This window comes from Morone saxatilis, unplaced genomic scaffold, assembly GCF_004916995.1.
Source record: "Morone saxatilis isolate NCDOM2014 unplaced genomic scaffold, NCSU_SB_2.0 Contig8, whole genome shotgun sequence".
NCBI classification, from domain to species: domain Eukaryota; kingdom Metazoa; phylum Chordata; class Actinopteri; family Moronidae; genus Morone; species Morone saxatilis.
The window spans coordinates 20,488,221-20,514,776 of NW_023340257.1; the positions used below are offsets into that span (position 1 = coordinate 20,488,221).

A 26,556-nucleotide genomic window follows, 5' to 3' on the forward strand; every position below is an offset into this window, starting at 1 on the left:
CTCTCTCTCTCTCACCCTCACACAGACACAAACTATTGTGTGGAGACACACAATGCATTCACAACCACCAAGTCCCACCCTTCAGGAATTAACAACAGGAAACTAATTTGCATGTAAAGCAGGTTTGATAGCCACAGCTGACTGGTCAGAGAGAGCAAGAGTAATGGCCTGAGATAGCACTGGGGTGTTAACCCCCTTGGCACTGCTGTTGGCTGCCGTCTGTCTTCAGTGGTGTCTCTGCTCCTGCTCCTTCTTCCCCACTAAGCTATGCAGTGCATCTCTATCTTATCTTTTATCTCTTAATTTCCTTTTACCTTGTAGGTGTGTCATATTCTTGTTTACAGTTGTCTTCTTTTTCTTCTTTTTTGCTCTTTGATCTGAGAAATTACAGTCACAGCTAGAGCAGTGCTAAGCTTTACTAAAGGAGCTCTTGCTGTAATTAAAGGGTTACTGCTCAAAGATTGACAGTCTTCACTGCTTGCATCAGCAGTACCTGTTATTGTATGTTAAAGAATACATTTCAGTACTTTCAGATTATGTTGGCTGTATATTTTTATCAGTATATTTTGTGGAGGAGTGAAGACCCATACTTCTTCACCATCATATAAGTCTATATAGTACATTACTCATCATAACAAATTAACTATTGTTTCCTTGGAGCTGACCAAAAAGCACAAAAAGGCACGACAGGTTAACATTATCACTTTACAGTCAATAACATGAACATAGATATAGGTGGAAATCAAATGCAATGCTAATCCTGTATGGTAAAGCAATTTCTGCTGCTCTGGTATTTCAAAGATGTCTACTATCATTTGCTAGAATGGTATAGTTGACCTTAAAACTGTCCTATTAAGATGTACCACATTTGAATATAACAGAGGTAAATAAGGACTTTAAAATCCAGTCAAAGGATGAAAATCCTTGCACATGTTAACTTTAATTTTTGTCATTTCTTCCCAGGATCCCGTCTGCGCCAAGAGGACACCCCACCCCGAATTGTGGAGCACCCATCTGACCTGATTGTTTCCAAAGGGGAGCCGGCCACTCTCAACTGTAAAGCAGAGGGGCGGCCAACCCCGACAGTGGAGTGGTACAAGGATGGAGAGCGGGTGGAAACGGACCGGGACAATCCCCGTTCTCAGCGCATGCTGCTACCTAGTGGCTCCCTCTTCTTTCTACGCATCGTCCATGGACGACGGAGCAAGCCGGACGAAGGTTCCTATGTCTGTGTTGCCCGCAACTACCTGGGAGAGGCAGTGAGCCACAATGCCTCGCTGGAAGTAGCCAGTAAGTGCAGCATGTCTTTCTATTTCTTCTTTGCCTCTAGTGTGGGTGTGAATGGAAGAGTTCGGGGTTTAGATGCAACTGAATAGCAGGCTCCAGTTTCCTCCAGTGTTTCTGAGCTCAATGTGTTCATTGAGTTGGATAATCTCTTAGGAGATGGGCAGGATGTGTTTGGCCCAGCGGTCTCCGTGGGCCCGCGGAGCCTTGGGGGAGAAGTGGCCTGATCATTCCAGGGTGAGTGCTTCTCTAAAGGGCCCTTGGTAGGTGGTCAGGAACTACAATGGGAACAAAGCCCTTTCTGTTTTGGCCCTGCTTCTGTTTTTTGTCAGAGAGATAGATATAAGGTTTTATATGGAAAGGAATGCAATCATTGCGTCTGTGTTTAGTCATCTTTTAATGAAGAGCTTTCCTGCTCATTTCATTGACTTATCAGAGATTCCTTTTATTGTCTGCTGCACTCTTGCAACGACAGGCTATCTTTGATGTAAAATGGATTTAAGCATCTCTAGGGTCAACAAGCAGGCTTGGAAACATATTAGCAAGTAGAATATTTGGCAGTCAGTAGGTATGCGATGTAAAAGACAAAAATAATCTTTCTAAACCATTTAGTGTTTTTGTGAGTGGTGACCTGTGTTGACAAATTTGTTCCCATGATTATTTAAAGGCTGCTTTCGTTGATGAGGTCAGCTCTTCAGATATATTATCTCTTTGCTCTCTTGACTGGCTGAGAGTGAAGGCTGAGGAGGAGAGCTCAGATATCAACCACTCTTCTAGCATGCCCAGAGGCTGTCACCAACCCGCTCACTGTAATCTAATCAAGATGGGGAAAGAAAGAATTGCGTGTGTGTTTGAATGTGTACGTGTGTGAGTGGATGTGGAGTGTGGGGGGGTTGCGGGGCTGTGCATGATCTCCTGGCTTTTGGAGAGTAATGGTCTTGGGTATGAGGTGTCAGTCAGATAGAGTAGGACTGCTTACCGTGTATTTTCAGATCTAAGCTATATAAGTGGCATCTCTGGAGTATACAGATGCGACAAACTGTTCTGGTCTTCATGCTGTTCAATATTTTCCATCTTCAGTGTCAGCTAAGTGGAATGTAAAGTAAGAAGGATCAGATCCGAGACATTTACGGGCTTCATGATGGGTTTTTATGCTGTGTTCATTGAGCCCTGCTGTGAGATTGAGAGTATAGGTCTCCCCTTCGGATGATTGGAGAGAAGATGAGCTGCTGACATGCAGTGCAGAGTGGTGGACCAGTCGGTGTGTTGTCCTTATATGTCCTGCAATATCAAATTCTAGCCAAGCCCGTCAATATAAAAATTACAACTCTGCACGATTTAAATGTAATTATCCAAAATACTTTAGAAGCAAATTAATTTGATGAAATAAGAATATTGAAAAAATACAAGAAAACTCAAGCGTTCGGCACATAATACAAGTCTCCACAGGTCAGAATGCTAAAAATATTTTTCCCTCGTAGTAGATTATATACAGTGTTTATTTCAGAGGTGGGTTTTTCAAGTAGAAAAACAAGACACTTGGCGGGACTCGCGAGGACCAGAGTACAGAGTACCACTGGCACTGTCTCAAGTTTGGGCTGCTTATTCTGTATAAGGTTCAAACAGACCCATAATGACAAGCCACTGTGCTCCAGGCCTCTCTCTCCCTTTCGCTTAGTTGGTGTCTCTCACTCCCCTCTCTGCAGCTCATGCTTAACTACATATAATTATGTTGTCGGAGCAACCGGGATGGAACCCTGCCGAAGAAAAAAGGTCGTAGAAAAAGAAAAGGCCCAGACACACTGAAGTTTCTTTACAAGGCTTTATTTAAACTCCCGAGTGAAGAAACTACAAGCCATAAATCTGACTCATGAGGGCATATAAGAAAGTTTTAGAGCATTTTGAATCCCATGTTGTCATTAAAGATGCTTGTCATACCTCAACTGTTATGAGTTGAACTTTGTAGATAGGATGTTTTACTCAGACTCAGTGTAAGTTGAGGGACCAAGCAGTCTTTTAATTTCCAATGAAACTCCAAAGAAGGAAGTCGTGGTTTTAATTGTGTTTACTTTGCCTAGCTCTCCCCCTCTAACGTTTTCACTTTAAAAGCTAAAAACACAACTTTTTGAAGATGTTATTCTAAGAGCCTGGCTTTAACAGTTTCCCTTACTCACCAGCGATTGTTAACATAATCCAAGTTTCAACAAGTTCTGTTTTGTCAGGCTAGGAGAGCTAACCCAGTTTGTTTGGTTTATCATTAACCACATGTACAGTACAGCCCACAATCTCAGACTCTTAACCCAAAGCCTAAGCTAATGCATTTACCATGAATCCTGTTTGCTGTGTGTATTCAAACAATCTTAAAATAAGGATTCTTTTCCTATTATGTTATTGTTTTCTTTGTATTAGGGATGTCAACGTCAAATAATGAACTTCCTTTGTACTCAACTGCCAGTTGATAAAGAACCAAGAGTAAGGCAACATTGAAAGGTGTCCTACTGTGTTTCAAAAAAAGTATTCAAAATATTGTGATTATGTTTTATGTTAAGTTATGTTAGGTTATGTCCATAACCTGTACATCTTTAAATGCCATTCATGTTTTCACCAAACACTGCAGAAACAAAATGATAAAAATCAGTAATGTAATAGCAAATATTCTCACTCTTATAGCATTTACTCAAAGACACAATTCAATATGTGTGCAGTACTGTATGCTCTGTGATATGTCACAGTAATTTCTTTTACCCAGTGCTCTGCGTGAGGCCCTGAGAGGCTCTATGAATAGCTTGTTTCCCTTTTCCTGGATGCAGAGATAGCAAAGTGAGGTAATGGACGGCACACTGCTCTACTTGAGCAGGCGATAACCTCAGGGCCTGCTGTCTAGTGGCCTGGCTGACTGCACAGTGCTGACCGCACAGGGTTGGCTCTTGGCCTTATATCCACACACAGACTCCTCTCTCCGGAGGCAGGGTTTACTTTTTACAGCCACTAACAACAGAAGCGAAGGGATGTTTACTTGAATTTGGTCCATTGCATATAACTCTATTCAGCAAAGTTTATCTCAGAATCTCATTGATCTTGATGCTTCTGTGAAATCTCGTGTCACCATGTGCAGCCAGCTGGCTTCGCTGACTCTGAATGGGGGAAGGTCGGGGCTTTGGATGTGTTGAAGGAGCCAGAGTTCATCCTGACAGATTTGGGGCCATGCTAAAGGGTCATCTGCAGAGCGGAGGACAGTTGGCTGGCATGCGCCAGTCTAAAGGCAGCATGGCTACCTCCCACTGGTCTCAAGACTCGCCTGTCTCTCATGCAGGAAATCTCTTGTATTACATCTGTTGGCTCTCAAAGAAAGGTCTTTATGGTGTCCCCTTCAGCACAACCCCTCCTCTTGACACATAACGTATGAGCTTACTCTATGTCACATTTCCTTCATCTTTGCCCTCACCCATCTTTCGTCTTTATCCCTCCTTATTTCTCCACTGCTGCCCACTGAAACGGAACAGGCCCAGTGACTGAACCAGCTTATTTTATTTTACTACCTGGTGGCACTGTAATTATTTATTTGTCATGGTGTTTGCTTTTCATTAACTTATTACAAGTGTGGCAATAAAGAGCAGCAGCTCTCTATTTATAATTTCATTGACTTGCTCACACTTTTCCCCACGTTTTTGTTATTTTGGGTTATCATGTGGACTTGTAATCTCCTTGGCAAATATGAAAAGCTCCAAGTGAGTCTATGAGGTGAAAGGAAAGAAGTGAGCGAGGTAGAGAAAAAAAAACATCAGAGATTGAGAGAGCAAGAGTTGGAGGAGAAAAAAATCAGGACAGCTAACCCCAGCAGAAGCAGCAGTGAGTGTGCTGGCAAGCTGCCAGGCGACTGGAGGCAGAGTGCGTTACAGCTCTGTGGCAGTTATTTGTCTCAGGGAGGTTCAGAGCAAATTGGTGCAAACGGCACAGCCAGGGTCTGCTTCATGAGTCAACATGCAGCTGAGGCGTGGGCTCCACACCACAGACTCTCCTTGGCCTCCTCTCCAATCTGTTTTATGTTGGAATGCAGACCCTTCCACAATCTCAAAGCTCAGTGGTTTGTGTGTGTGTGTGGCTGTCAAAGCTTTACTCCCCTCGCTAAGAAAACTCTTTCATACCAGTGTAAAAAGTTTTGCATGCGTGCTATTGGCTTTGAAACAAATCCATGTTTATTAATTTAATAAATAATGTTTTCATTTTGTTTAACTTGCTCTGAATAGTTGTTGAAGGCTATTTCAGCTCAATACTGTTAATCTTGAAATGATTCCTCGTGTTACGGCTTGACTCGCTTGATCGGTTCTTTTTTGTTTTCCATTTTTTGGTATTACCTCGTGTTCTTCACCAGTTTCTTGCTGCCTTCAGCCTTTTTAGGAAACAAAGTTTCTGTCCTTGCTGTGATAATTTACAGAGAATCAAGAACCCCTGTCCCTTTGATATCCTCTTTTGTTCTGTGACTGTTTTGCATTGAAGATGATGTGATGGCAGTTTCACAGAGCATCGCGATTATCAACTAAGAATCCCGCCAACATTTAGGGGGTACTTTCTGCAGTGGAAAACAAAATCTAGAAAAGTACCAGGTACCAAAAGTGAGTCTAGTCAAGCCAAGCCATACCATTCAGTAGAAACGAGGATTTACAGTATATTTGAAACAACTGGCTACTGTAATTATACCCCCCAGCACATAACTGTCAGCTCAGTCTTTGTGAAACCTTTGCAGGGAAGATATGTTCCACACATGCATTTCAATTAGTCTTCTGTTAATCCATATATGCAGAGAGCGATTTTTATCATGCATGTTGTGTGTGGTCTGTTGAACCTAGCCTATTTAGCACTTCAGGGTGTTTGCATAAATCAATGCAATCGAAGTAATTAAACCTGCAGCATCTATTTGCTGTGTTTGATCGATACCTAAATGCCATTTTGAGTACATAATTTCTCTGATGCGCAACAACGCCTGCATTACTAAATTGTGAGGTGCCTCTCATAGCATGTTGTGCTTGTGAGCAACCTGAATACGTATCTTAAAACTTTGACCATGTTGACTAAATATGAATATGTGTAAGACATATCCTGGAAGATATTGGCTGACATAATTGACCCAAAAAACTAATGTCACTACCTGCAATGACAAAAGCCTGGAGTGAAGAGAAATAAGATGCTTAAGCCTCTTTCAGTCACGTAAAAATGTGTCAAATTTCACATTGATTTTGGGATTTTTGGAGCATGGTTTTCACGAACACAAAAGCATAACCTCGCCCACACATAGCCCTCCCCGCCAAAACTAATACTGCTGGCTAGATACGGGGCCAAGCGCTGAAAATGCTCACCACGGGAAAGAGAGCAGAGTTGCAGCAGATAAGAGCCAGAACACGAAAGAAGCGCAGAGTTTTAGGCGCTTTGTGTGGTTTTAAAGTGAACACTGGCACCAAGCCTAAAGAGAATGTCACACCCTGCAGAGTGAGAGAAAGTAGTGTGAATGAATTGGTTCATATTAGAATGAAACCTTGGATAGAGCAAAATTGGGTGAGGCAAGACTTCCTGTGTTTGGGGAGTGCGTGAATGGGTCTGTCTATGTGTTTGATTCCATCAATCTGTCAGCGTGTCTACACTGGTCTAGTGAACAATGTCTAGCAGAGTGTTGTATGAAGGAGGGCGTACATGAGCTAAAGGGGCAGGTGTACAGACATGGATAAAGAAGCCTTCCCAAAGTCCCATCAATCACTCTATGCTCCACCCGTCTCTGACAGTCTACCGGGCCAGCAAAGACAGCAGAGACATGGCCTCCAAAAGTACAGCAGAACCCCCTTCATCTCTCCTTCTGTCTCTTTTCCTTCTACAGAAATCAGGGGATAAAAACAAAGCTGGGCACAGTTTGACATTTTGAGACAAGCAAAATCCAAATTAACAGAGCAAGAAATAATCTCATGTGATTCCCCATGATCCCCACTCTGTATCTTATAATGTGCATTATCAGATTGTCACACGTGTAATTTAGGAGGAAATTGCACCATAACACATTAAATTCTTCAGAAGGCGTAGCATGAGTCAATCCCTTTAGTGTGATAGATATGTAATGGTTAGATATATAATTGATCTCTCTCTGTAAAGATAGAGAATGGAATGCATGAGATGTGCCAAACACAGCTGTTTGACACCGCCATCCTCTTTGTTTTTGTCTTTCGGATCTCCTCTCAGTGTGCATTCATGTAGGAAATGGCTTGTCTCTGTTAACAAGGAAGGGAATGCTGACTTATGGAGTCCACTTTAAGCACTTTCCTCTGTTTCTGTGAAGGTTTTCGCAGCCCATCCATTTACACGATGACATTGACCAGATATCTCGGGATATCTTTGAAAAAAGTAGAGCTACCGCATAGCTTTCTGTCTGACTGTCTGGACACTTCCCTAAACTCTTATGCGTCAGAGCTTCTTCTTTTTTTTTTCTTGTTCGCCACAGTGACTGCCTAATTCATCTCTATGTAATCCTTGCCTCTGGCTATAGTACAGAGAAGGATCATGGGTAGGATGGGTGCAGGGTCCCAGGATAGTGAAGTATGATATTAACATTATGAAGTGCTAGTCTAGAGAAGATAAGATACAGTACGTGAGCTCTTGAGTCAGTGGCTGTACTACCACTCAGGAGGCCCACTGATAGCAGAGTACCTTCACTTCCTCTCCTCTTAAAAACCATCTGTATTGTTTGTGTGGGCGCATGTTAGTGATAGAATCTTCTTTATGTGCATCTTTTATCATCATGTTTCCATATTTGTTTGAGGTGTGTCTTTGGCTCTGCTCCACATGTGATAAATGTTCTTGGTTGGTAAGCTGTGTGTCAGTGCTTGTGAGAACCAGATGAATGTATGCTGCTGACTCTAATCTCTTCTTCTTCTGCGGAGACCTGGGTATTACTCTTGTTGTGAGGTGTAATCTCCTCTTGGTCTGAGCCTCTCCTGTGGTCAGAGAGGCTGTGCGTATGTGTGTTTATGTCTCTCTGAGGTTTGCCTGTGCGTATGTGCCAGCATTCTGGTGTCTGGTCATATGACGAGGTGTTCTGCTCTGCGGACATGCTCTGGTTATTAAACCTGGGTTAAGCCCTCACTTGAAACCTTCTATCATGCTCCTCGATCCGAGACGATGGAGTTAGGGAGGATTAAGGAGTTCGGAGACTGGAACTTCAGGGATTTTCAGCCAACATTTTGGCAAAGTTAGAAAAATGTGCTCAAGGGGCACATGCAGTCCACTTAAGGTGAGCCTGCATGGACCTTGGGATGGCCTGATTTTTTTTACACTTGTCTTGACTGTTTACTCCCAGGAGATAGACCACCAATTTGTCACCTATTGATGGTTTTTCAGCCACCCTCTAACTCTTGGCAGAGGGCGGACATCTAGCTTGCTTGTAGTACAGCAAGGGTACAAAACAAGACCAATGAAATGTCAGGCACGAACTTTGCAAGCTTGCTCCAAAATACTGATGAGTTTCAGTTGCCTTTGCAAAATGAAACAAAAAAAGTTACGGTACTTTTTTAAAGCACATTAAACAACGTTCAGCAAATCTGCATATAGGCACAGTACCATACAAGGTTCTGGATATATAATTGATATGAACTTTGGCATTATTGATGTAAATTGTTTTGTTTTGTTTTGTTTTATGGTTAGTATCTGTAATTTGTAGATTTGTTTGTGGAGGTGTTGAGAGGCAGAGTTTTTGATTGCCCAACAGTAGCCATAGGAAAACAGCAGGCTGATTCTGCTCAGGTTAAATGGACTGATAACACAGGAAATTGTGTCTCTGTGTCACACTTGTGCTACATCATCCTTTATCTGATATATCTTCCATTTCTGACATGCTATCTCCTCTTTTCCTCTCCTCTCTATTTCTATTTCTCCCTCTGCCTTTTCCCAACTGGGTTGCTTTCCCTTATTCCGTCCCTTGTGAATTGATAGAGAGAAAATGATTTAGGCAAGAGATACTAGGTTTCTTTCCAAGACCCTTGTGAAGGAGAAGGGATAGGAAAAGTGGGGGGAAAAAAGACATCTGAAATTCTATCAGAGTTGTAGCATGTTGCTGAGCCTGGAGCAAGACATGCAGGAAGTGCTGGTGAGCTAAGCAGTAGACCCAAACACTGATAATGATCTGCCTCATGCTATCTGACTACAAATGAAATGCAGTCTACTTGCTGCTGGCTGCGGATAGTCACATCCCTGCCATCAGTCAATGACAAACGCAAACATGATGGCATTCAATTGTCATCTAATTGTCCTTGGTTGCTGTGGGAGCTAACCCGATCATTAAAGCAACAATTGGGAGAAAATTAGTTTCTCCTTGTTGTGTCACGGATACAAGAGTGTGTCCTAAAATAGGACCGGTATGAGTGAGAGTTGTGGCTCATTATCACAGTGTAGTTGTTATGCAAGCTTTCTGTTATTCTGACCTTTCTGTAATGCTAGCAGTTCATTTCCAAGCCCCAGATATCCAACATCATGTTACAAATGAAGGGATTGACTCCATTACCACAGTAATAATGCACTAATGACAAAGGACATACAAAGAAATGAATGAACAGTAAAGCAACAAACCAACACTAAACATAATTGAGAGTATGCACGTCATATCTGAAAGACGTAGTTTGACTTGTTTTAAACATCTGTCTCATTTTATTAACTTGCAGAATGTTGTTTACACACCTCAGGCTTAAGTGCATGTGCGGTGCACATAATCATCCTCAATGGAGTGTATGTAAACATATACAATAGTCTAATTAGGACCATAAGGAGAAGGGCGGCTTGACTGAGCGATGAATAATACAGATATACTCTCACCTCTTCTTTGTGCCTGCGTGACCTTTCTAAACAGGGTGTGGCAAGGACACAAAAGGATCTCCATGTAACCATATACTGCAAAGAGCTGGATAAAAGACAGACAGGGGGACGTCATGTGTAAAAGGAGAAAAGTTGAGAGGATCCATTCAAAATTCAAACAGTAGTCAGTTGCTGTGGTTAAGTTTGAAATAGCTGACATCTGACTCAGTGAGGCCCGGTATTGTATGACCATAGTGCTGCTGTTAGGCTTGAGGGTGACATTTCTATTCTCCGTTCCAGACCCCTCTCTCTCTCTCTTGCACTAGTATCAGATTCTAATCTGTCAGTGGTGCCTCAGCTCCATTTAGCCGATTGGCTCCTATCTGATGGATGGGATAGAAAGCCTTTCAGTGACCGGGTGGGATGTCCTTTTCCCAAAGTTATTCACTAAAAATAGCATAGGATTTGACAGTCACCTATGCCAGTTTTCAACACATATTTAACTAGTATTTATTTCTTGTACTTGGTACAACAGTAAACACTGTACAACTCCTCAATTTCCCTATGGCATTACCACGTAACCACTACTGCCATGTTTGCACATTCTCTGTGAGCATCATACCAATAATCATGGTGTGGTAGCAGATGATCTCGGGACCTGGCCTTTGCGTCCAGTCTCATTTTTCCCTGCCAATGGGATTAGTGGAGAGTGCCGACTCTGCAGGTGGAGCCGTAAGTTAATTTGCCCCACTGTTTGGAGCTATAATAGCTTATTGATTGCCTGACAGAGATGCAAGAAGCAGCATGGAAGGGCACAGAGAGGGTAGAGAATAAGTTAATCATCGCTCAGTGTGTTGCCAGGATTTAATCACATTACCCAAGGTTCACCACTGCCATGTAAATTCATTTTCAACCTGACGAGTTGGAGTGACTGCTCTAAGACGGAGGGGACCCTGCTGATTTTGTGAAACCTTTCCTCAGCTGCGGTCTGGTCCCTGCCGGCTTGGTGCTCCCTGCCCAGCACCCGCCTCAATCCTGTGGGATGCAAGCTCCCTGCCCAGGGGCCCAGCTTAATTCATGCTAAGCTGTTGGGTTAATTTTAGCTGTGCTACCCAGTGGTGACCTCCATCTGCTGAACCGCTGCTCAGGTTGTCTGAAAAACATCAGCCTGGCCTCCACGATTCATAACTCCCAGACAACTGGTTGGGCCATCACTCATTTCTTCCACTAGTCTTTCCCAGGCTAAAGTGCTCCTGTGCAGTGTGTGCATGTTTATACAGTATGGACAGGAAGGTCTGTGTGTGTGTGTTTGTCAGAGGAACTCTGGCCCATTAGCACTGCCGTCATATACACATTCTCACTACGGCTGGTTACCTGGAAACTGCACATGCTGCTTTTATTTGACTGGTGACCCTCTGGCTGCCAGCATAGATTGAGAAAATACGCACCAATTTTAACAGCTTCAAGCAAAGCTGCCATTGACACTGTGCTCTACATCAGCACATGGACTGTAGCAGAGCTGAGTAACCGCTGTGTCACCAGCCAGGACTGATTGGGCTATCATTTAGGGCCAAAATCCACTCCCTGCCATGCTTCCTCTCAAACTTCTGTGGGGGTATCACATTGGCTTGTGTTTACACAGAAACCAGCAAAACTGGGTTTAGCAGTGGTTGGAGTTTGCACATGCTTTTGTCTGGCTTTTATCAATCTGTCTGCACCCAAACACTCAGCTAACCAAAAGCAAAACAATGGCACAGAGAGGTGAAAGAGTGAGATAATGTAAACACAGAGACAGAGAAATGTTGACCTCGCACCCCAACACACACACTCTGTGACCTGATGGCCAAATTCCTATCTGGCAACAACAGCAGCAACATCTGGCAAAACTGTCCACCTTAACCCAAATCTAAACCGCATCAGGTCTCATCACCACCGGGACTCCAGGTACAACATTTAGATTACTCTCTTGTCAGAAAAGCCTTGATGTGATTTAAAATAATTGCACGGAATCTGGTGCTTTGAGATCAAGCGCACAGAAGGAGCGATGGGAAGGAACAACAAAGACAGGGATAAATTGTCGAAGAGAAAATAGCGGACAAGCTGCAATTAAGCATGGGATGAGAGAGTAGATGGGGGTGGCTCCAGTTGGACGCAGAGTCTCTCTTGGCTCATGAGGGGAAGATAAGGGGACAGGTGGTGTTGTGTTCTCTCAAAGATCTCCGACAGCTGGCAACTCTCTTGCTATAAGCATGCTGCCATAGAATGCATGTGTGCGTGTCCCTGAGAGTGTGATATGCGTGTTTGTGTGACATTTGTTTGTGAGTGCGTGTGTGTTTATAGCTACATGTGCCTGCATTTGGTGGTTGTGTGAGCACTTGCCAGCTGAAATATCTCCCTAAAGTCAGTGTCGACTCTCATACCTAGGCATATTTTTTTCTTTTTTTATAGTTGTTCTTTTTTCTACTCACTGGCAGCCCCATGGCATAGGGCCATTTTACACCAGTCTGTTCTACTAGAATATTTTTCTTTCTGTGTGTTGTGTCTTACCTATCTGCCTTTTTATTTGACTTTGAACCGTGCCTTTGACGTACTGCCCAAGACTAATGTTAATATTTCCACATTGTATCGACTATTGAATCACTTTAAAACAAATACACAGTACATGTCCTAGTCTAGCCTAAAAAAGTCCACGTGTTCATTTGTGTTAAGTTTGCTTTTCTCATAAACTTGATTTTATGACCAATGAACACTTTTCCATGCAAAGCAGATGCCTGGATAACAAATGAGCCAAAACAGAAGGGACTTAAAATTCCTCTGTGTTGGCCTGGCAGTATGTAGTGTTCATGTACTCTGGTTAGTTCAGAGTTCTTTACTGTGTTGGCTTTGGGCTCGTTCCACATACAGCTCTGTGTTTGATCGGGCGGTGTAGTGTTAGCCACGAGAAGACCTCGTGTCATCTCAGTGGCAGACTGCTTTTGTTTGCAGAAAAGAAAAAGAGATGGTACTAAATGGGCCAGAGGCGGTTATTTGCTGTTGGCAAACAAGACACTGTCCTCAGCGGTGAAGCACTCAGTTGCCACTGTGGCCTGACAGCTGGCTCTCATCCCTCGGTGCTGCAGAGTTTGTTCACAATGCAAGTTGCTCTTAAATGTAATTCATGCTCTTAAACTCTTCATGGCCATCGTGCTCCGGTGGAGGCTCAAAATAACGATTCCCCTCCAGCGCAGCTTTTGGTCAACAGAATGGGAATCCATTTCGGAGACCATTATTGATTGATGTCAACTGTTATAAGTGCTCTTTTTTTTCTCTGTGTTTTGCCAGTGGTTTCTTTGAAGTTGCTATGCTTCCTTTCAGCTTTCCACCTTCAATGGAACAGTTGGCCTGCACCTGATCCATTGATGTTTCACGCCCCAGAGGTCACCTTGACTAGGATGCCCTCTTTGTGGTGGGGAACTTTTTCATATGCAAAAATGAATGACAGTGTTTTAAGATGAAAGAACTCTCTTTACCGGCACCATCTGTATCCACTCTCCACCTTTTCTCTAAATATATTTATTCCCCACCTGTCTTGATTATAAGCTATAACCTCCACCACATATAAATCACTGTGATGGGTGTGCATTTCTGATCTAATCAGCTTTTTAAGTAGTCCCATAATGACATTGAATATCCCTTCAAGACCGTAATTACACTTACCTGCAGCCCATCAGGCACACATATTTCATCATTTATGCACATTGAGTCTATCAAGATTCCTGTTAGCTTATTCTCTCGGAAATGTGCATCTCATCAGGAAATCATTTAGACTTAAGCTCTTTGTAATTAACAATTGTTGAGAAAATTCTGCAGATCAATAATTTCTAATTGCTTGGGGTGGTTCACACACACGCGCACACGTCTCTTAATTAAAACTGTGAATGAAAAGGAGGTTTTTTGCTTGTATAGTTTTCATGGATCACTTAGATTCACTATTTACTGTCTCTTCCTGTACTTGAGGCATATGTTCAGTATTGGTACTTCCTGAGAGTGGTTATTTTCTGAAAAATAGCAGAGAAAGAGAGCAGTGCTGCATGAACAAGTCCTAAGCAATGACTAGATCACACACAACTTGGGCTCTTTTTAGATTCACTTTGCCACAAAACGAGTTTCTGCTGCAGTGCTTTCAAGCTTGAATTGTATCAGAAAATATGGTTTCCTTTCATCCCGTTCAAGGTTCCAACTATTTCCCCTTAGGCAAAGCCACATAAAGCCAGCTTTGTCCTCCAGACACACAGACATTATTATAGCTGTCCTCATATGACTATAAATATATTCATTTTGAACATCAACTGTTATTCATCTTGACCATAAAGTTGTACGGCGTCCTATAACATTCACTTTGGCATGCACTCTAGGACGCAAGGGAAATGTCAGTATTACAACTGTGTGTGTGTGTCGGTCAGATGGCAGTGTCACAGTTTTTTGGGGTTTTTTAAAAATATTTTTTGGGGCTTTTGCCTTTATTGTGAAAGGACAGCTCAAGATAGACAGGAAAGTGGGACAGAGAGAGAGAGGGGATGACACGCAGCAAAGGGCCACAGGTCTGACCCATGGCCGCTGCAGCAAGGACTCAGCCTCGGTACATGGGGCACCAGCTCTACCAGGTGAGCTACCAGGGTGCCCCAGGCAGTCACAGTTTTGTAGAAATTCTGGTTGCCTTCCACAAATGACTGTAACCTTAGAGAGCATGTAAATTCAGTATTTTCTGAAGTTTATGTGTGAATTTGATTCCGAAGGTTGACATGCCACATTGTTGTTTTCCGACTTGTTAAAAACAGCGGGTCTACGTGAGAGGGTGTCGAGACATTCCCAAGAGAGGTAACAAATCAGAGAGGCTGGTCAGAGGTAGAGAAAATCTAGGCCAAGTTCTCAGCAGACAGCTTTTTTGTCTCATGTTGTCTGGAAACTGTCACAGGAGAAGAGATCAAGGTGACCATTTTGCCCATTCCAAACAACCCTGGAGCCCATGGCCATTGGCCACTCATTCCTAAGGGTAGGCAGAGCAGAGCATAAACCCTTAAAGCAGGTTTTAAACAAACAGTCTGGCAAGGAGACTGTGTGTGGCTTTTCTGTTTAAATGCCTCTGTCTTCCTCTCTGCTGCTCTCCAGAGCAGTGTGTGAGCAGCCCTGTATTCCTGTCTGATTTATCTCTGCAAGGTGAGATAAGGCTCTACCTTAGCCCATCTGTTAATCCTCTCAGCCACAGATGGAGAATGAGCATCTATCCGGCTTGTAGACAAAAGGTTTGCTGGATGACAATGGTGGACTAGTCATTAAATACACACCTGTATTACCTTAACTATCTGGCTTTTCTGAGGAATTCAGTGAATTAACAGGTTTCTAATTGATCATTGGGTTATTTGGGAATATCTTTGAGGAGACAGTGAATGTTAAGAGATTTGATTAATTTCCTGGACAAGTCAATGATTATCTAGCCATTTTTCAAATGTGTAATTTTAATTTAAAATGTTTTCACATAAGATGGTAGTATGTAGCTGATTATTTCCCCAGTAAGCCCAGATGTTGCAGAATGGGGCTGTTCAAGCTTTTCTGAGTTACAACCACTACAAAACATAATATAATAGTTTTAGGTCATACAAATTCTTCATCCTAGTTATAATTCTCGTAATATTACATCCAAGCCGTGCACAATGCAGTGCCTTATTGTCAGATTTTTCCATACAGAAATCATAGCTCCTCTTAGTCCCATATATCCACTTGATCTGTAGCGACTGCTCATAGTTGCTAAGTACTGTAGGGACCGTATTCATTGGTCAGCTTTGATGTCAAGTTAAAAGACTGTCTGGGTGCACTCCTGTAGAACTAAGTTAAACAGATGCTCACTAAGGATTTTTTTTTTGCAAATGATCACAAGTGAGTTTGTGGAACAAAGTGAGACAGATGAGACCCAAGGGAAAATCTTTCAGCAGGGATGTGTATGTGTGGAAGTGTGGACGTGTACATATGTGCGTACTTGTATGTGCACTTTGGATGTATGGACGGACACCAGATGAAACCGATTTATATCCTCGACATGCCTGTATTCATCAGGGAGCTTCAGCATCACTCTTTCCTGCTGACAGCATCGGCCTGTAATTGTCTGACAGACTGAGTACCGCTTCTATTGGTCTAGGCCAGAGACATTTAACTCTGATAAGGACAATGCCGTAGCTGTACGCCGTGCACAGTATGGCCCTTGGGTCAGGAACACAGTTAAGCATAGACAGTGGTTAACTTAGAAAGAGAATAAAAATGACTCATATTTCCTGCCTGGTCTTTTGTCCACCAGGCATGCTGCATCGCTGAACTACAACGATTGCCCCCAGCTGCCCTTTTCTTACCAGTATTATTCCTTTGTTCCTGATCCAAGGAAGTGTCATCACCATATTTGCGAAAATTATAGGGATTGGCACTGAGATAATGAAATTTTGTTGTGCTATGCGTATTGCACAGGGTGGAATTACACTTTGGGTGATGAGTGAAACTAGATAGAGGTAGTGCGTTAATAGTGTACAGCTGTAGAGCATAAAACTAGCTGGATGTCATCAGGGTAATCAAATGAACTGTGCCATCAAGCAGAGTTTTAATGAAATACTCTGAGTGATCCCCAGTTCACAAATAGAGCACCACTTTACAAGACTCTTTGGTGATTTATGGAAGCCAAATGCGTGCTGAGAAAGACTTAGTGATTAGAAATAATAGGAAGCATGACATAGCCAGGTATAGGATAATTTATTTTCAAAAACCTTTGCACCTGTCATACATGCACATGGATACCATCAGGGGAGAAAGCGATATGGAAGTTTCATAGACAAAGTACGTAGTATTCAGCAATGGAAATGGAAGCTCTTCAGCTGCATCTCTTTGATGTAGTAGACAAAAAGCAGGGATAGTGTCCCTGAAGAGCACTTATGTTCAGGATACACCCCTCCCTCTCTGAGGCCCAGCTGCTATCATTTTTAAAAGCAGGGTTTTTACTGTACAGTAACTACCATTTACATGATAATGCTCCCAGGGTACATAAACCACTAACACTACCGTGTATTCCACTCTTTCCACTCTTTTTCCCTCAGTGTGGTGCCTATCATTATACCGTGCATACTGCCACAGAACTGAATACTAAACGAGTGATAAGAATAAATAGAGTGGGTTTTAGTTTCCAGACATTACTGGTCCTGCAGTTCTTCAGTTTTCTTCGCAGCAGTGTGGTCTTGGTGATCAGCCTTCGCTTGGCGTTTGCTGGCGACTGGTATCTGTCATTGAGAGAGTTGGGGGTCCTCAATCTCCCTTTCCCTTCTCTTTGACCTCCCTCCTTGCACCTTTAATCCTGTCAGTCTCTGTTTATAAACTTTATACATTTTGACAGCCGGTGTGGGGAGAAAGGCGGGTTTGAGGGCAAAGGCTCTTTTTTTTTTATCTTCCTGAGCCCCACTTCCCCACTTCTCAGCCAGCAGGGAGAGACACTTTAAGGGCTTAAAAATAATCACTCGCTGTTTTCAGTGAGGGGCTTTCTAATTGAGCCTGGTCTGACCCCTGAATGTGACTGTGCCGTCTGGTTTCCATCCCAGCACTTGATTGAAATGGGAAAAGTAGACAGAGATTCAAGTCATTCTTATTTATTTATGTTTGGTCGTCCCCTGTTTTGCATGGCCCAGCGGTGGATTAGCACTCTATAGATGGATCCATAGTGGAGGGGCCCCACTTCCCTAACACACTCAGGGGGGCTGGAATGTGCAACACACAGCCAGGACTAATGGTCTATGAGAGGGGGTGGCATGAGCTGTCTACCTTAATACACTTCTTTACTGTGTGGGGAGCAGAGCACACTGCATTTCTCCGATTCTTAGCCTCACAATGTTTCGTACTTCTCGTTAAAGTATACAGCTTCAAACTTAGCACTGAAGAATAGCAGCATTGTAGAAATCACAGTGCAGTCACTGCCGCATGCAATACGATTCTCACTTTTTACGCTGGCCAGAAAACTGACATTTTTATGCCTGTGAAAAAGATCTGTCATAAACAATGCTGACAGCATGCTTGTGTACCAGGAAGTGCAAGCAGGATGCAGGATCTTTGTAGGTTAAACACATCTGTCATGGCCACAACACTGTGTCCATTTATTCTAGTTTTACATGATGCATGCTGTCAAACTCTGACTGACAGCTAAATCTGCTGGCTTATATCAGAACTAAGCCACTGTGTAATTGAATATTAGTTAAATCCTCGCCATACTACTGAGATTTGACCTAAAAAAAAACAAATCTGTAATTAGAGTACATGCCCCTCAGGCATCACAGTTGGCCTTCTACTATTGTATTTATCTTAATTTAATTAGGTTATCAAACTTTTTTCTTACTCTAGGAACGACTTAGAACTGTGCTTGAGTTTTAAATGCATTTTGAAAATAGTTTCTATACATTTGCATTGTTCTGACAGTCAATTTCACAATACCTTTTAAGTCAAGATGGATATGAGAATTGTGCAGAGATCGTCTGGCATCATTAGCTCCTAGTTTTTTGAAGCTCTCTGTGCACAGCATACAGCTATGTATTAATAAAATATCAGTTCGTCTTTATTTCGCGTTGGCTTGGCCTGCTTGCTATGCTACTTTTTTTTTTATCTCTGCACTGTAATAAGGACAAAGTAAGAAGTATTGCTATTGGAGCTGAAGTTAAGTGAAGAAAAACGAGAGAATTGGCGCCATGTTTTAGAATCTGTGGAGAGTTATACTGACATCCTCTATGCATAATGTACTCTACAGTGAGCTGCCTGATTAATGCAGAGGAGTATTTAAGTGGTGCCAGGAGGACATCAGCTGAGACGGTAGAGTTGTTTGATAAAACATCTTTAATTAAAATCTGTGTTTCCTCTCCGTTGTTCTTTGTATATATTATCTGTATTTTACTTAGCTCTCTCGGGAACAAGATAAATTGCATTAATTAAGTTCAGCTCCAAATTAACCATTTTTTTTGTGTTTAGTGATATTTGTTGCTGCAGATTGCCATGCTTGCTAATTGAAAGGCTTGTTAACTAGGTAACAGCCAAGAGACTTCAAAAACCCCATCTGTATCCCTCAGTTGTTTCTCCACATCACATTTACCATGCAGGTGTCTGCTGCAACTGTTCAGTTTTGTCCTCTGTTGATCTGTCGAGTTGTGTGTCCTTCAGGGGCGTATTGGGAGTTCTGCAGTAAAAACACAGGTCAGTAGTCTGACCGTCCCTCTGGCAGCAGCCATTGGGTAATGGAGAGAGTGAAGGAGAAGGTAGTACTGTTATCTTAGCCAATGATGGTAGGGTTTTTTAATCATCTTTCATTTTGTGCCCTGGAGCTCTATACATTTTCCCTGTAGATCCTTCTCCCATTGCAGCCTCGCAGTCACCCTCTGATTCTATTCTCCAAACCACTCTGCAGTAAAATTAGATTTTATGATTTTGGGTCATTGTAGCTTCCTGAATACTGTATACTAGGGATACATTAAAAGTTCTGGCTACTTTGCTTGAAACCGCTAACAATGTGTGAGCAATAACTTAAAAATGACAGTTCTTTTATTTTTGCTATGTTTCTTAGAGGCACAATTTACCACATCCCTGTTTTTAAATTTTAAAGCCACAACATTTGGAAAATTTGAACGATGAAAACTGTTTTTATAAATAATTAAAGTAAAGAAACAGACAAACCGAAGCTGTCCCTCAGAAACCTATTATAGTAATTTGGTAGAATCTGGATTTCTGGAGGAAGAGGAGGAAACGAACATGATGGATGTATGGGGAAACTCATCTTAACACTCTCAGCAGGGGTGCCAGATAATGCAGGCCACTTAGTAACTACACAGCGAGGATGAACATGAAAATGTCGTTGTTTTTTTCCACACGGCCTGTTATTTATAATATCTGAATGCTAGATCTCCATCTGCTGAAGCCAAATTACAGCAGTGCTGTGCATAATTCCTCTGCATTCAGATATATTTTCATTGTGTATATATTATCACTGAGTATAGCATATTCATAAATATGAAGCACAAAATGGGAGTAAAACTTGTACTGATTAGTAAATTAAATCAACTTTACGAATTGGAAAAAAAAAATCTGTAAACACAGGCTATTTTCTTTCTGTCTTCATTTTCTCTTTCAGGCTCCGTATCTCTCAGGACTCTCTGCCCAAGCAGTGGTAGAGTTGACATTTACCCGTCCTATAGACAAAGAGCGCTGGCAGAGTGAATGGGGAATGGAGGGAGTAGCCGGCAACTCTGGGGCACAGGCCAGATGGATTAACTTGAAAGGCATGGCATTGTAAACCAAATTTAAATTAATCCCTTTTTTGTGTCCCTTGATGGAACAATGGTTCTTTCCTGGGCCTCAGAGAGACATTGACGCTGAGGGGAGAGTCAGGCCTTCACCGTATCCGACACTCTGTTCACATCACTGCTCTCAATTACCTGCCACAGAAATAACGCACTTTCTCAACACTGGAAAAAATTGCTTCTCATAATTCAAGGCAGGACCCATGAACTGAATACATTTGAATATTAATTTACAAATCACATCTTATTGTAAATATGCACCCCTGGAAACTGGTTTCACTATCTTTCCGGTACCTTTTCCTCCTGGTCTGACTTGCATTTTTATTGTCAGGATTTCCATATAAAATAGATCTCAGACCATTTGGCTCTACCCTGTTTTTTGGAGCATTTCCCCTGTGGCTCTGACTAGCTGACACAGCCTAACAAATAAAAGTGAACTCCAAAACCCCGTCTGCAGGACGAAAAATCCCTGAACTCTCCCGACCCCACCCCCACATCGCCGAAAATTTTGGGTTTTACCACTATTTGACCAATATTTCCAACTGCACCATCATTATTGTAAGAATGTCCCTGTCTGCCAATTTTTCTGTTTTCATTGTGTTTCTCAATGACCCATGCTGTTCCATATTCTATTTCCTTAAGACATTTCTATGGGAAAGTCTGTTGGTAAATCACTATTAAATTCCTTTTGGAACCGCTTCTTAATTCTTCCTCCTCCCCCTTATTTGTGTGAGTGTGTCTTTGTGTGTGCGTAATATGCAGCAGAAGTAGGACAAGAGGTCCCACTGTTACAGCTTGTACTATTTGACGCAGCCATTCATTAATTATCTTCCCTGCACAGTCTTCCTTATCGCTCATTGTTTCCTTTTTTTGTTTTTCGCTTCAAGCACCTTGTTCCACGCTGCTCTAATCCTAGCTCTTTGTTAAATCATTTGCCTAACCAATATCCTTGGGAATCTCTGAAAGAATAGAAAGAGTACAGTACACGTGGCTACATATTGTGTCTGGATCTCGCATGTGGTAGGTTTTTGGCCATCTGTGACATCTAGGAAACCGGAGAAAGTCGGGACTGAAAGTTTAAAACCTTTAGTGAGATTAACAGTGATTGTCCTCACCACGAGGAGGGACACATTGAGCAGAGAATAGATTGCTGGCTGTCACTCTTTACTTTTTCTTTACACATCTGTCCCTGAGGCTGTTTGTTGCCGACTGGCTCTGAGAACAGATTTATGTTGTGTTTAAATCAGCCAGAAATTTTTGGATTTATCACCAAAGGCTTTGGAGGAGCTTGTACACTCGGGATATGAACACACACACACTCTGACACCTTCAACTCATGTCACACATGTTTTAGCTCTGCTTGCCCTACTCTGTTGATGGTGGACTAAATGATCCATAGCGGTGTATATGGACTGCACCTCCTCTCATTGGTCACAGGCACTTGCTTTTTATTGAATCTCCCAGGTTTGTCCATACAAATGTTGACTCATATGTTATCATCATTGTCTATGAATGCAGTTACAATTTATTGCTATGTCATTCACAGTGATGTCTTTTGTCCTCCTCCAGCCCTTACTGAAAACATGTTTTGTTTCCCGTCCTTACGTGTTGGGCTTTCAATTCTCAGCTGCTGTTCCCCTCCGCTCTGGAGCCATTATCAGCGCTTCTGTCCCAGAGGTGACCCCTCAGGCATCCACCGCCATGGCCTGCGTGGCATTACGCTAAACCTCAAATTGTTTACTCGCCGAGCTATTAATAAAAAAACTCACTGACAAGCACATCAGTGACAGACAGCAAGAATGCCGGACAGTCAGTTATAGACAGTAAGGCACATGGGGTAGGATTATAGACAGACCTTCTGAAAGTATGCTGAAATCTGTTTGTGGAACAGGGCGTGTGGGGGAAACGTTGATTTTTGAGCCCCTGCTGAGCTCTGGGTGCTGTGATGAATGGCGCTGTATACTGTTTTACTGCCCTGTGCATTCCTGTGTCTGGGCTGTTTACTGTTACCACACCTCGCTCCTCTGTGTGTAGTGGTAACCAGCCGGGTAACACATGGTGCTGTCTATGCCAAGAACATTGCCCCAGCGTGGTTATTATGACCCCGTTTCAAACCTAATTCACTCCACTGCCCGGAGCGGTCACATACCAGTGGCATAGCTTCATGGCATAAAGCTCAAGAGATCTGAAGTGTAGGAAACACAACAGTGTTGCAGCTGTAGAGGGGACTCAGTGGGCACAATTGTGGACATGACAGAGGGGATTTAATGTTCAGCTGCATTTTAAACCATTAGCTACTGTCTCTTGTCTTGTTACCCAAACTGTCCATGTTGCGCAGCTGTATGTTTTTTTTTCTTTCTGTCAGATAGATCGCATGGCTCGTTAAGGCGGGATTTAGTGTCAGTAAATCCACATTAGCTGCAGGAAGGACAGTGACCTCTCTAACTGTAATTAGACAAGGAGTCTACTCCAGCTCAGTCCCTTGAAGACCAGCCACAGACACGACTCCCATCATGATGTGTGGACATTAGCTGATCGGTTGGGGACAGGTGGGGATGTCATCATGACCTTCAGTTTGCCTGTGCATGTGTGTGAGGAGTCCTTTGACTCGGGTCTCTGGCTCCATAGAGGGCCTGTTGTCTCGTTAGTGAAATGTTGACGGTTCTAATGTTAAGTGAAGGACATCAGCTCCTCGGGCTCTCCAAACTCCAGTCTGGATGTTTTCACCTGCTAAATGACACTGTTTGCCAAGTGTTTTAACTTGCTGTTGTGGAGAATGCTAACAACCGTGAGGGAAACATTTGCCAGTTTGAGAGGCACATTTCCCCCCCCTCTAGCCAGTTTACTAACGTGGCGCCATCTTGGCATGTCCCCCCAGTTCTGGGAAGAAAGAGGAAATTCAGCATTCAGTGACAACTGTGAAATCATCTGAGATGGAGGTAAAGTGGAGGATTAGGCTGGGATCGGGCCAGAGGAGTGCACAGTGACTCAGGGAGACAGGGAGAGAGAGAGCGATGGAGGAGGAACAGTTCCCAGCAAAATGCACTGAATAGATTTTTAGTGCCTCTGTAATTGTCTTTCTCTTTGTCTGCTGTCCTGGAAAACCACCCACTCCTCCTCCTCGCCTTTTCTTTTTCCCTCCCACTGAAGTTCTTTCAGCTTTGTAGAGTTTTGCTGAAATCCTATAGGTGATAACCAATAACTCGTCATTACCTCTTGCTTGCAAGAATCTTACTATTGCGCACTGTCAATTCTTAAAAACTTGCCTCTTCTAATATGCAGTTTCAACTTATAATTTGATGTCAATTACTGATAAAGCAATATTCATCCATGCTCAGTCACATTGAACTATTTTTGGCTGCCTTTTTTATTGTTTCTTCTGGAGTTGTTTATCTCCCTGCTGGCCTTTTTCACAGCATATGCAGCAATATGTTGTGACACACAACACACTTTCAAGCTGCTCTCTTCTCCTCTCTCACCTGTCTGTTCCGATTTCTTCACAACATCCCTTTTACCCAGCCTTTACCCAGGTTTTTTTCCTCAGAATTTATTCCAGCTTCCTTTCTGTGACAAACAGAAAAGGGTGTTTATTACCCCACCAATATTGTTTGTTTCCTTTCATTCTCCCCTCACCTTCTTCCTCCCTTTCTCCAACCCTCTGTCCATCATCTGTCCAATCTCCCTTTTAGGTTTTCCTCTGCCCTAGTATTCTTCTTCTCTCTCTGACGCAGGCTTGCTTGATTCTGGCTGGCATCTAGCAGCAGTACCATTTCTTCCTTTCCTTCCAGCTTGACTCCGCTGGATGACTGGAGCCCTTGTTGAGGTGTTGTTGTGGTTGTTGGCCGAGGCTGTTTCTCAAGGGGCTCCTTCAGCTTGTCTCTCCTCCCTGAGTGTCCCTGGCCCCTGGCCCCTGGCCCCCAACTCCCACCCCCCTTGCCTCACAAAGCTGCTGTCAGTTCACAGGCCACATGTGTCAGGCCTCAAGCCCTTATTTAAGACCCAGGTCCTGCCTAGGCGTCACTGTTCCAGCAACAGTGAGGGCACCATGAAAGAGAGGGTGTAGGCAGCTATTCAGCTGCCCGGAAAGACACAGAGGAAGGCCGGACAAGAAAAAGTGATGGAAATAAAGCAAAAGCACTCTCACTGGAACAATTGCTCTCAGCCCAGCTGACACTGTGAACTCTAAAAAAAGTACTCCCTGTGTGAAGAGGTAGAGTGACTATTCACCCACACAGAGTGCCCCCAGTTCATAAGGCTTTATAAAAAAAGTGTGAATATGCTAGTTTGGCTGGAGGGGACAGTGGAGCTCAGCCAGACCCATGCACAACAGCCTCTCTGTTAGGCTTTCTCTCTCTCAACAGCGCAGGAACCTAGACACATTAACAAATACAAGTCTCCAATAAAACACCACCGCTGGACAATGTTCCGCCAGCTCTGTCAGTGGTCTGATTGGCTGTATACGAGGCACAGAAAAGCCATGCCATTCATTCCATTTGAGTATATTCTGGGGTCTGTTTTTCTTTATTAGGCTTTGGTTAAATAGTGATGACTCATTCCATATCTGAGAGTGCCAGTGATTTTATTTAATTATTTTTTTAACACGTACTGCATTCAACCATTAGACTCTGCCTTTGTACATTGCTGTTTATTGGTTGCCTGCTAACATTGTTTCTGTGGCCATTTGTCTCGGCAGCTCTGGAGACACTCAGCGGTTTGGGGATGTTTTGAGGTGGCGTAGTCTTTAAATAGTATGGTGACTAACCAGGTAGAGACGACTGAGCCTGTCAACAGCTCCTTAAAATCTCTGTGTTGGGGGTCACAGGAGACAGAAGCTCTAATTGACAATCAGTGATGAGTGTCTAAACAGGCTGTTATTACAGGGCTCCCAGGGCCTTGATCAGCCAGTGTGGAGAGACAGACAGACCGGAGGGGGCAGGGGGAGGAGAATGGGACGGTCAAGACATAAACATAATTGTCCTTTGGTTTCATGGGAGGACTGGCACTTAATCCTTAACACTGCCGTAGATTCTCACAATGCAAAGGGTCAGGAAGAAGAAAGACTGTGATCCAAATGATAAAGGTTATGCTTACATCTGACCCTTGGATGTGTATATGGATTGGATTCTCTTTCTGTTCTCGCCCTCAGAAGAGTGCTGTAGCGTGGGTGGTGGGCAGAATAATGATGGTTTCCACAGTCTTAAAGGAAAGGAGGAGGAAAGAACGTCCATCTTTGTTGCGGGAGCAGAACCAGCAGCAATTTGTGGATAGAAACGAGCTTAGACACATACAGAGTGTAAGGGGGGACAGGGTGAATTTACATTTTTGCCAAGGCCCAATTTGACTAGTCATTAAAGTTTCCTCGCTGTGGTCAGGAGGCAATATTGGGCCTGAAAGGTTTGAATTAAAATGTCTAACATGGGTGCTGGTAGATGTTTGCGCATAATACCTATAATGGTAGGCATTTTGGTGGCATATTTAGTATTTCTTGTGATTTCACATTTCATTACTTCCCAAACCCATAATACTAAATTGTGAGCTTCATGAGGTTTGAGCATTGGTTTACAATTCAACCACTCTTATTTACTCATGTTTAATATTTTCATTTTTTTTCTTTTTCCCAATGCACCTCCATAGTACACTGTGACATACAATATAGATATACAGCAGTCTTCAAACAGAAATCCTCATGCTGGATGCTTGTGGTGGATCTTTTTTGCTGGCAGGTATTTCGGCACAAAGCCTCCCTTGTTGCTTTCCATTATCCTCTTTTAATTAATGTATCTCCCAGGGCACATAGTGTGCAGTAATTAAGGGCTAATTGCACCCAAGGTCAGTGGATTTATTCATTTATCTGTGCATTTATATTGTAATGAGCCTTTTTTAAAGTAATTTTATCTGGCGCTGTTTGGCATTTGAGTCCTTGGCCGTAGCTCTCCTCTCCTCACCTCGTCTGCAACAGAACACAGCAGCCTCGTATGCTGAGCAGAGGTGGTGATGGCTGTAAGGAGGAAACCAGTGACACATAAAGGTCTCGCTACTTGCTGGGAAGGCCTAAGGGCCCCTTTGCTCCTTGTGAACCGATGTAAAGGGGCTGGCTGCCCCAGGACAT

General features: G+C 43.0%; 1 protein-coding gene across 2 annotated transcripts in view; it reads left to right on the forward strand.

Annotated features, from left to right (window-relative positions):
- Positions 1–963: 963 nt before the first annotated feature.
- Positions 964–26,556, forward strand: part of robo1 (roundabout, axon guidance receptor, homolog 1 (Drosophila)) — a gene marked incomplete at its 5' end in the record, with an annotated part of 109,894 nt that continues 84,301 nt past the window's right edge. For both annotated transcript variants that reach the window (XM_035680383.1, XM_035680384.1), the window contains 1 exon segment: positions 964–1,290. In XM_035680383.1, coding sequence (XP_035536276.1) covers positions 964–1,290 — 327 coding nt within the window.